Consider the following 12425-nt stretch of genomic DNA (forward strand, 5'->3'; position numbering starts at 1 on the left):
ACACCATTTGATGTCTGGTCCTTGGGGGACCATCAGTACTTCCAAAGACAACATCTGAGAATGTTTCCACTGAAGAATCCAGGGTATTATTCAACTTAAGAAAGTGGCTCACCATCTAATGAGAAACAGGTATCAACTCATACCTAACCTCAACACTATTCCCTCCATAATCATTTTCTCAGATTTTTATGACTGGAAATCTAAACAACATTCAAAAATAACAGTAATTTCATTGATCCTAAGGCTAAGAGTGAGGTTTAGTCAACTTTCATACTTACTGATATCTAACACGTCTGAACAAAGACAACATGACAACAAAAATGAAAGAATTATAATATATAAAACCCCAGAGATAGATTCTGGACTTTCATGTTTTCAAATTCTAAATTTGGCTTGAAACGACTACTAATCCTGGAAAGTTTTATTCTGGCAGTATCTGGTATTTTCTACTTATAGTTCTCTCAGATACCACAGTCTCCTCCCAACCTTCCATCAAAACTTCCAAACTGGGGCTGGGAATGTGGCTTAGTGGTAGAGTGCTTGTTCAGTAAACATGAAGCTCTGGGTTCAATTCCTCAGTACCACATAAACAGAAAAAGCTGGAAGTAGGGCTGTAGCTCAAGCCTTGAGCAAAAGAAGCTCAGGAACAATGGCCAGGCCCTGAGTTCAGGCCCCAGGATTGGCAAAAAAAAAAAGAACCTTCCAAGTCATCGTCTTGAATGCTCTTAATATTTTAACTTAAATACCTTTCCACTAAAAGCAAATTATAATTTAAACAGAATTCTTACTCAAAGGGGAAATAATCACTCACAGAAGTTGTGTGACACTGAAGTTATTCAGCATCTCTGAGACTCAACAGTCTCACCTCAACAGAAACAATGAGCCAGGCACTGATGACTCACAATTATAATCCCAGCTACTCAAGAGGCTCAAGTATGAGGACACTAGTTCAAGCTAAACCACACAGCAAAGTCTATGAGACTTATCTCCAAGTAACTACCCAAAAAAGCTGGAACCTTGAGCCCAAAAAGCTCAAGCCCTAGGACTAGCACACTAAAAACAAACAAACCAAATAAGCAATCAATAGAGCTAATGTCTGAGAGTGGAATAAGCATGAAAGTATAGACCATGAAATTGTAGAGCGGCTCATACAATGGAAGGAAGCAAACTCAACTTAGAAAAATCTTCAGATGAAGAGAAGTGTTTCAGGAAGGAAGGAAGGAAAGGAGGTAGTGAGGGAGGGAGAGAGGGGAGGCAGGGAGACAGTGACGGAGACAGTGAGAAACAAAACCCCAAACCCAGCATTGGAACTATAACCCTCCAGGACGCTATAACAGAGTTCTGAAGCAATTAAGAAAATTTTTCAGATAATTAAACTACTCCTTGCAGAAAAATTATTTTGAACTTTGCCCAAATTCTCCATTCAATGAAAACATTGAAAAATAATGTGCATCTTTGTTAGTAGCCTAATAATATAGAAAAGGCTCTCACTTTTTCTCTGTCCTCCCTTTCACATTCCACCTCTTTTCTATCCTTCTTTTGCATTTAGTTTTCAAGTAAAAGAGATTTGGATTAATTATATTCCTTCTTTCGGAAATAATTCATCTTAAATGGCTCAATTTTACTCATTTAAATAGCACTTTGGTAACTTATTATTAATAATAGTAAGCACTCCTGATTCTATTTTCTGTGCAAACACTAGAAGAAGAGCAGCATTGCTTCTGAGCCCAGACTTCAGAGGCTGGTTAAGCCAGGTGCCTTTGGAGACTTTATCATTGCAAGTAAGAGCCTACCGGTTAATTGAGCCATTCAAATTTCAGAGTTATAAGTAATGAAAGTCTAGAATGTTTAATTGGAAAACTCATACCATGATTATTTGTACAGTATTAGTTAACGAAGGTAAGTTTAATTTTTAATTATTTCAGTTATTTCTAGAGTTACTTAGAGAATTTCCTTATCTATTCCTTACTTAGAAAACATGAATTTCATATAGGATGATGTACAATGGATTAAAGACTCACATATAATTAACCTGCTCTTTTTATTATTATTCAAGTTTTGAGGTGACATTTATGTATGTCTGAACAATTATATTTGATACAAGATGAATACTTCCAAAACTAAAAGGGGAAAACAGTATTGTACCAGGTAAATCATTGAAATTCACCTTCATCAGCTCATAATCGATTTGGAGATTTAATAAATTTCCACTTAAGAAGGTATTTCCTTATTTAGAAAATACTTCCCCAAACATCAAGCATTAACTGTCTACCCAAATTATTTCCTGAATCCCCCCTGTGCAAGGCACAAGCTTCTCCATGGCTGTCATCCCAAGCCACAATTCATAAATATCCAGAATTCAAGTCATTCATTTGCTTTGCCTTAGAAACCATGCAGACCCCCCCACCAAAGAGTTCTTTCAGTGAATGTAAGTATGTACTTCAAAAACAAAAACAACCTAGTTAGCTTAATTTACTAAAGTAAATTAGATATTTTATCTACTATAACTATAATATAGCCTGCAATCCCCACGATAATGAATCCTTCTTTTGTTTTTTCAAATTAAGAGCTAAGCATCATGTTATGTGCATTTAAACCTTTGGAAAACATAACTGTTGATGAAACCGTTTACTGAAATAATCATTGTTGATTAGAATTTGTTCGACATTACCTCTCGGAAATATCTGCAGAGGCTCTATTAGCTGTCCATTCACTTGCTGTTCCATTACTGTGGAATAATACTGCAAAGAGATTATAGAGATTACTCAGTAATGTATGAATACTGGAACAGACACTTACGGGTTGTTTAATTTATAGGACTTTTGTAAATTACTGCTGCACACATATCAGCCTTGAGAATACTCTCCCTTATTTGCACATCAAAATGACTACAGTGAACATATTCCGGACTGTGCATCGAGAATATTGTTGCCCTCCACAATGCCATTTTTCTGTAAAAATATTACAACTACATTATTGTCAGGCACCACTACCTCACATCTGTAATCCTAGCTACACAGAAGGCTGGAATCATAGTTTAAAGCCAACCTGGGCAAGAAAGTCTATGAGACTCTCTATCTCTAATTAACCACCAAAAAGCTGGAAGTGGAGCTGAGGCTCAAGGGTAATGTCTCAGTCTTGGGACAGCTAAGGCCCTGAGTTCAAGCCCCATTACTGGTGGACACATGCACACGGCACGCACGTGTGCACACACAGACACACACACACACACACACACACACACAAACTACATTATTAAAAAGCCACATGCTGGTGGCTCATACTTGTAATCCTAGCTACTCAGGAGGCTAAGACCTGGAGGATCTCTAAAGCCAGACTGGCCAGGCAGAAAAGCCCACAAGACTCCATCTCCAATTAACCGGCAAAAAGTCAGGCTGGAAGTGTAGATCAAGTGGCAAAGTACTTGCTGTGAGTGAACAGGCTGAATGGACACAAGGCCTATGAGTCCCAGCTCTAGTCTGAACCCTCTCCCCTCAAAAAAGCTTTTGTCTTTTATAAATACAAAGCTCTAAACAGGCTAGACTGTGATCTACATCCATTTCCCAGAATGTTAACTGGTAAGCATACTGGAGATGGCTTCTGGGCTGCAACTGCTTTTGATTCCTTTTTTTTTTTTCATATATTTTTTATTGTAATTAATAGAAGGGTTACATTGCCAGATAGGAGGTGCATTACTTCGCATACATTGATACCATTTCTCATGTCTTGGTCCCCATTTCCTTCCTCCCCACCCCCATCCCTAATCTTGTTTTCCCCCCTTCCCTATCCAATTTCAAATAACCAAATACAAATATATCCAATATATCAGATAACAAAGTGAGATACTGTAACAATATGAGATAACCAAGGGACAGCAAAAGAGATGAGAGATAACATAGTACATTAAGGACAACAATCACTCATTATATGGCTTTTTTGGTTTCCTTTTTTGATTTTTGTTTTTTGCAGGGCTGGGGATCAAACTCAAGAGAAGCACAAATAGTGTTCTACCACTGAGCCATCCCAGGACTGTCACTGCTTTTAATACTGACAAGAAAATGATGCTAGCTGGGTAGAATGGCTCATGCCTCTAATTTCAACCAATAGGTTGGGCAGTGACATGCATTTGTCATCCCACCTACACAGGAGGAAGGATTAAGATTCCAAGCCAGCCTGGACAAGAAAGTTCACAAGACTGTATCTCAATGAAAGAGAGCTGGCACAGTGATAAGGGTCTGTCATCCCAGCTAGAGTGGAAAGTATAAAATAGGGGGATTGCAGCCCAAGTGTGAGCCCGGACAAAAACTAAGGCCCTATTTCAACATAATTGGTGCATAACAGGGCATGGATCCAGTGCTTGCCTGGCAAGCTCAAAGCCCTAAGTTCAAACTCTAGTACCACTAAGAAGAAAGAAAAAAATGCTCATACAAAAATATCAACAGTACATACCACTGATTTTTGTGTCTTAAGGGTTGTCAAAGAGCAAAACTCCTCTCTCATTGTTGTTGTTCTTGGATTTAAAACACATACCTACTACTTGAGCATCACATTTCCAGGAAATTCCTCCTTGACTATCATATTTGCTAACATTCTAAAAATGTCTCTTTTCTAGAAGATACATAGCCTTTCTTTTGCTTTTATGTTCATTTTTCCCTTAAAATTAAAAGGAAACTATAAAATTCTCATGAATCGGGGCCAGGAGTTTGGCCTAGTGGTTAAAGTGCTTGCCTAGCATGCACGAAGACCCGGGTTCGATTCTTTGGTACCACATACATAGAAAAAAGCCAGAAGTGGTGCTGAGGCTCAAGTGGTAGAGCTCTAACCTTGAGAAAATCCAAGGACAGTGCTCAGGCCTTGAGGTCAAGCCCAGGACTGGCAAAAAAAGAAAAAAATTCTCATGAACAGATCTGAAGTTTTTTGGGCTAAAGACAATACAGTGCAGATAAATTTTTTTGATAGCTACAAGTTAGCAAAGGTATACCCTTTTTCCAAAGGCTTTTAGACCTGAAGGAAAGCATCATCTCCAATGGATCCCAAAGCTTCAACACACACACACAGCATAAACATGTGCAAACTACTTTCTAGAATGCATTCTAAGGCAGCATTTTTCAGAAGACTCTTCCTCAGAACCTCAGAAATATGCTCTTGCCATTATTCAAACAGCGATGACAAGTAAATGAAGTATCAATCATGTTGGCTGTCAACCTTTTGGGACAGCAATAACTGTTAACAAGTAGTCTGGAAAAATTGTCCGAAAATGACTTGTCCTCAGCACACAAGTATTTGAGGTTTCCATGGAAAACGTAGGTGCCAGTGGCTATTTGGGACATTGCTCAGGTATTCTTTTTAATGGGAAATTTGCCGGTTATTGATCCACAGCATGTACCCCTTGCTTCTGGAAGGCTGCAAGCAACTTTCCAATCAGTGGCTGTCAGAAAAATTACTGCCTTTTTATACTGATACAAGACAACAGCTGCAGTGGTGTTCTCCTACAGTTAAGGCTTTTCTTTAATTAACTGCTATGTACAATAGGTTAGTAATTTCAGCTACTACATCACAGTCCTAGAAATCAAAACAAAAATATCTTTATGCTTTATCTACAAATTAATTATAGACTTGTCTCAAGTGGGTGCTTGGGGTCAAGTTTGAAAACAAATAACCTCAAATGCAAAGGGTCAGAACAGGTGCAATGCATTTTTTTCCTACTATAAAACCTTACATGCATGAAATTGATCTGTTTTCCAGCTTTATTTATTTACTTAGCAAAATACATAAATAAAAATCATTTCTTTTACTGTAGATTTGTGCAGAACCAACTGATTCTATATATGTGTGTGTGTGTGTGTGTGTGTGTGTGTGTGTGTGTGTGTGTGTGTGTGTGTATATATGCGCCCATGATCACTGTGAGAAATAAATAATCTGTGCACATCTCTCTGTACCCTGATTATTCTGGTAATGACATTTTAGTATGCCACTGACCAGTTTCTCTAAGGCAATTAGTTAGGTTTTGTTCTTTTTCATAACTCTCCCAAGTCCAAGTGTGTTTTCTCCTGCCGACATACTAGGCTTGATCTGTATTTATATTAACAAAGAATCTTGGGTTCCACAAGCTATCAAATAGGCACCATGGAGGTAGTAACCAAACCCTCATGGTGGGCTCAGGGTATACACTGATCTCTGAGGAGCAAGCTGAAGAGGCCAGTCACCATCAGTAGGCCACCAGGCCTCAGCACTCAGGCTATGCACAGGCAGAATTCCCCAAGGGGAATGGTACTTCCTGACAGAGTGGTACTGCTGGGCCACTTTGACCATGCTGCCCAGGAAGAAGAGCAAAACAGAGGAGGCAAGGGCTCAGTCCTAGGCAATTCACCACTAGGCATCTTCTGCCTTGTAGCATGTGGCCCAGCAAAGCTATTAGCCATGACACCCCAGTTTGCCCAGTCCAGCTGTAAAGGAAGACAGGGTCTACTAAGCCTCATGTGAGAAAGACATAAGACAGCAATGAATGAACTGCAAAGCACGCTGCTTTTAGATCTTGATGCTTAGTATCTTTTTAATATATTCTTCAGCCAAGCCCTGGTAGCTAGTCAGGAAGCTGAGGTCTGAAGATCACAGTTCAAAGCCAGCACAGGCAGAAGAGTCCATGCGACCCTTATCTTAAGTCAACTACTCAGAAAAATCCCAAAGTGCTCAAGTGGTAGAGCACTAGCCTTGAATACAAAGAGTCTAAGAGACAGTGCTCAGGCCAGGAGTTCAGCCCCCAAAATCAGGAAAAACAAACAAAAATTATCTCCAAATTAGTTCTAAATAGTAAAAACACAATCCATGATGACAAAGAGATGTCATTCAACAAAAACAAAAGACAAATAAGCATGAATATCATTTTTGTCTTTTTTTTTTCCTAGGACTTGCCTTGGGCCACAATCTTCCTACCTATGCCTCCTGTATATGCCTGAGATTACATACATGTACCAACACAATCAGCTGCAGAGCTGAGATGGAGCCTTATTAACTTTTTGCCCAGACTATCCTCAAATCAGAATTCTATCTCTGCCCTCTTGGGTATCTGGAACAACAGGTATAAGCCTCCATGCTTATTCTTAAACCTCTACATCTTATATATAAAGATACTTTAACATGACTTAGAAAAGAAAATGATCACCAACAGTAATAACTCTATGGGCTTAATGTCTGTAATTCTGTCTTGATATTTATTTTACTCCTACCACAAATTATTTTATCTTTATCATAGATTTCTGCACATAGTAGGTATTTAATAAATATTTATTATTAAATGGGGTTACATCCTAAGTCTGCCTCTCATTGACCTAGGAGCTTTCTGGAAGTCATTTAACTTTATTGCTTACTGAACATTAATTTCTTGTAAATGAGAGGGGAAAAAAAAACCTATCTTATTACATAAGTCACTCTGAGGCCCAAAACTTAAACTAGTGAAGAGCTAGAACTAGAACTAGTGAAGAACAGTTTGTAAACTAAATGACACATTATTTGCAAAACAAAAAAAAAGTAATTAAACTATCCCTATTTGCAGATGACATGATCCTCTACCTAAGTGACCCAATAAGCTCTACTTCCAAACTCCTAGAATTAATAAACCACTTTAGCAAAGTGGCAGGATACAAAATTAACCTGCAAAAGTCAGTATCCTTCTTGTGCACCAACAATACACAAACAGAAGGCCAAATCAAGAAAATGATACCATTTGCAATAACCCCCAAAAGAATAAAATACTTAGGAATTAATTTACCCAAAGATGTAAAGAAATTATTTGATGAAAACTATAAAAGCCTAATGAAAGAAATTAAAGAGGACACTAGGAAATGGAAAGACATCCCATGCTCATGGCTAGGGAGAACCAATATAGTGAAAATGGCCATACTGCCAAAAATTGATAAACAAATTCAATGCAATCCCCATTAAAATCCCAAAGACATTCTTTACTGAAATAGAAGATATAACCCAAAGGTTCATATGGAACAAGAAAAGACCTAGAATAGCCAAAATTCTAGGCAAAAAGAGCAATGCAGGTGGTATTACAATACCAGACTTCAAACCCTACTATAGAGCAATAATAACAAAAACAGCATGGTACTGGCAGAAAAATAGACCAGAAGATCAATGGAACAGAACAGAAGATCCAGAAATAGAACCACATACCTATAGTCAACTTGTATTTGACAAAGGAGCCAAAGATATACAGTGGAACAAACACAGCCTATTCAATTATTGGTGCTGGCAAAACTGGGCAGCCACAGGCAGAAAACTAAAAATAGACCCTAGCCTTTTGCCATGCACAAGCATTAACTCAAAATGGATCAAAGACCTCAATATCAGATCAGAAACCTCGAAACTGCTACACAGTAGAGTTGGAGAGACACTGGAACTCATAGGCACAGGCAAAAACTTCCCAGGGTCACAACAGATTGGAGAAAGACGCAATAAATGGGACTACCTAAAAATAAAAAGTTTCTGCACAGATAAAAGCATAGCTACTAAAGTAGAAAGACAGCCAACCAACTGGGAAAAGATATTTACCAATAATACATCAGACAAATGCTTAATATACAGTATCTACAGGGAACTCAAGAAATTAATTCCCATCCCCTCAACCCAACAAACCAATCACTAAATGGGCAACGGAACTAAAGAGAGACTTATCAAAAGAAGAGGTTAAAATGGCAGAAAAGCATATGAGAAAATGCTCATCATACATGGTCATAAAGGAAATGCAAATAAAAACTACCCTAAGATACCACCTTACCCCAATAAGAATGGCCAAAATTTTGAACTCAGACAATGATAGATGCTGGTGGGGTTGTGGAGAAAAAAGGAACCCTACTGCACTGCTGGTGGGACTATAAGCTAGTTCAGCCACTCTGGAAAGCAGTGTGGAGGTTTCTCAAAGAACTGAAAATAGACCTTTCCTACAATCCTGCCATACCACTCCTGGGCATCTATCCTGAATATCATAACCCAGGATATGATAAAGATACCTGCTCAGCTATGTTCATCTCTACTATTCACAATAGCCAGGTGATGGAAACAATCCAGATGCCCTACTGTAGATGAATGGATACAAAAAAATGTGGTACATATATATATATATATATATATATATATATATATAATGGAATTCTACATAGCCAACAGACAAGATAAAATAAGGCATTTGCAGGGAAGTGGATGAACCTAGAGTAAATCATATTGAGTGAGACAAGTCAAGACCAAAGAAACAAAAGATGCATGGTATCCTTAATATGCGGCTATTAGATCCAAACAGTACAAGAGCGAAGACTCAATATTTGTGTACCCAATGCCATGGACATGGTATTGGAAATATAAACACAACTACATAGACATAAAAATCGAAGACTCTATAGACATAATGTTTTATTATATAGATTAATATGTATCTATGACATACAAATCCTCAGCCTATTTTAATTATGTTCTAAAATCTAGGTTCCAGTGATTCTATATAGAGATTCCCTTCTTGAATACTTGTTTGTTAAATACGTCATTTGAAATACGATGTAAAAATCAATATTAATAAATTCTTTAATAAAAAAACAAAAAGTGAATCTAATACTGAGACAATATTTAGCATATTTTCTAGCTCAGAAATGCTACAGCATTTCACAATACAAAAATTATATATTAAACACAGCAAAGGTGTTTATACTGAGTATATGAGCAGCAGTGATAAAATATGGGTTTCACCGCTATTCTTTGCATGATCTGTTACATGCAGTAATAGCAGCAATAATCAATAGGGTAAGTGAGTAAAAGATTAATCAGGTTTACAATTGTTAATGGAATCTCCAGTACCAGACTTGATTAGTTTCAGAGTTCCTCTGAGATGTTTTTCAAAATCCTTAAATAATTTTAATAAGGATGTGACAAAGTTCAGCACAGTTGTCCAAAAATCTAATTAATTTGAAACAGAAGGCCAGATTCAACAGGGGGTAACAAGTACAATTTTTGGCTTTGTTCTGCTTGCAAGTTTATCAACCAGTAACCTATTTGTTATGAGCCTCCTTCTAACAGCACAATTCAATCAATAATTCAATTTTTTCTGCATGGAAATGTGCCATATAAAAAAAAACCTAAGTTCCAAAACAGCACAGTTTAATTTTATAGGCCTAAGTTCCCTGGAGGAGAAGGGGGGGGGCGCTTACCCTCCCTCACTGAACACCTATGTTAGGCTCTATACATGTCTATGTGGATGAGGCAAGTGGCTTATCAGTGAACAACAACAACAAAAACCTATTCCTTTCTTTCTAGCCTGAGCACTCAGAATGTAAAGTGTAGGTCCACTGTTTAAGAGTTAAATAATAGGTGAGCTCCTATTTTTTCCCCCACACATTTAAATGAAGGACGCTCTGGGTACACAGGTGAGCTAGAGGAGGGCTTTGGCTTCATCATTCCTACCCTGTTAGGCTCAGCAATGTCCCCTGGCACAGGAAGCACCTCAAGTCATCTGTGCTGGTGATCTCTGGCAACATCTCCAACCACTGCACTGGGATTCCGGGTGTGGCCCTTTGCCTAGCTAGCTCTTCCTTAAGTGATAAAGCTCCCCGCGGTTCTTACCAACATGGTCCTCTCATTATACACTCTCCTTAACTTACTTCCAGCACTTCAAAGGTTTCAATTACCAGAGGAGTCATTGAGACTAATTAGGAGCTGATGAATCACAAACCTTTACTTCCAGCTCAGATATCTCTCCGAAGATTCTCAACATATCCAACTGGTTGATCAGGGCCTTCTACAATGCAACAGGTACAAAACTGAATTCTCTGTCGCGCCCCCTCAACCATCTCACTGTACCCACCCTCAGGACCCACACCATCTTTTACCTGGCATGGATATGCCACTAAACACCATGTCTATTGCCAAACTAGAAATATGAAAGTGATCCTCACCATTTCTCCTTCCTTCTTCCACACACCCAGTCACCTGACACCCTCCCACTTCCCAAATCTGCCAACCTCTCACCAGCCCGCAGCCACCACTGTCTTCTACACAAAACAGTAGCTGTAGTTTCTATGCTTCAAAACTTTCACCCCCAAGTCAATGTGCTCTCTTCCACCCCTTGCCCTGCACCCCCTCTCAAAGACCTAGCCGCTGTTCTCCACCTCCCACCTCCACTGTGTGTGCAGGCCGGATCACAAGCATCCCCTCCTGACTCCTTCTACCTCTAAGCCTTTCCACCTGCCCAGAGACCCTTCCCAGTCTCTTCTCCCTATTACTCCACAGGAACACCACTGCTCAGGAAGCTTCCTCTGCCCCTAATGCTACTTTGGGTGCTCCTTTGCTCTCACAAAATAAGAAATGCTTCTGCAGATGGCCTCACTCATCCCTGTCTGATAATAAGTAGTTTTACTGGCATCATCCTCACCTCAGTTTCCTTCCTGCTCCTTTCCTGATAGGACCAGAGAAGATGAGCTCTACGCTCACTTGTGTCACCAGCAGCACAGCCTGTAGCCAGAACACATTTGTTGTGGGAAACTGGCTGTATGGATGAGTGATCTCAGGCTGGATCCAGCTCTCTCTTTACTAGCTGTGTGACCCAGAAAAGGCATGCCATTCTTTGTGCCTCCTTATTCTTTATTGTAAAAGGGGGGGTGGGGAATTGGCCTTGCTCACCTTACAAAGGTCTTAAGGTCAAAATGAGGTGGCATATGGAAAGGGCTAGAAACAAATTTTTAAAAGGGCATAGTGCTACAAATCTCTCATTTCCAAGCCAGAGTAACCTAAGAGGAAATGGTTCTACTAAACAATAGGACCACAGAAAGAATATCAAAGAAATGTGTGGACCAAGGAAACAGAGTTTAACTAATTGCTTGGTAGATTGTTGGGTCAGTATCCCTTCTTTGGTCCTGCAGCACTACAGTGTTATAAATAATAAAGAAACAAAATATTGTGAAAAACATTGTTTCTCTTCCAGAAGCTCATCTAGGCAAAGCCTTGCCTAAAACGCAGAGGCATGAGATTATGGGAGATGCTGGAAGCTCCTAAAGTTAAAGGTGCAATGCTGCCTGATGTGAGTTCTCTTTGAAAGGAGTAAAACAACTATCTTCTGATTTCCAAAAAGGACTGTACCTCCAAAACCTGCAGAAACCACAGCTGAATGCTGGCTGGCTAGCACAGTGCAGGTGCACCTCAAGTGACCTCAAGGAGGGCACAGGGAGGCACCAACACAAACACAGCAACGGCTCTCACCAGCACGCTTCCCAACCTCCCCACAAAGGATACCTCAGGCCTCCTTAGTAAGCCTCAGTACGCTATTTCACTTCAAAGGAATACATAGGCTGGATTTTTCCACTAATGACAAAAACCAGTTTCCTATTTGGTCAGTACTAAGGACACACCTCATTATATGGAGCTCAGCTAGTAATTACAGC

At 39.3% G+C, this 12425-nt stretch overlaps 1 protein-coding gene across 5 annotated transcripts in view; it reads right to left on the reverse strand.

Moving 5' to 3' along the window:
• Map2k5 (mitogen-activated protein kinase kinase 5) overlaps positions 1 to 12425 on the reverse strand; it is a 255818-nt gene that overhangs the window by 213899 nt on the left and 29494 nt on the right. For all 5 annotated transcript variants that reach the window (XM_090358127.1, XM_090358124.1, XM_090358122.1 and 2 more), the window contains exon 4: positions 2672 to 2741. In XM_090358127.1, coding sequence (XP_090214253.1) covers positions 2672 to 2741 — 70 coding nt within the window. The remainder of the gene's footprint in view (positions 1 to 2671; positions 2742 to 12425) is intronic.

Source organism: Megascapheus bottae, chromosome 25 (assembly GCF_031878675.1).
Source record: "Megascapheus bottae isolate mThoBot1 chromosome 25, mThoBot2.hap1, whole genome shotgun sequence".
NCBI lineage: Eukaryota > Metazoa > Chordata > Mammalia > Rodentia > Geomyidae > Megascapheus > Megascapheus bottae.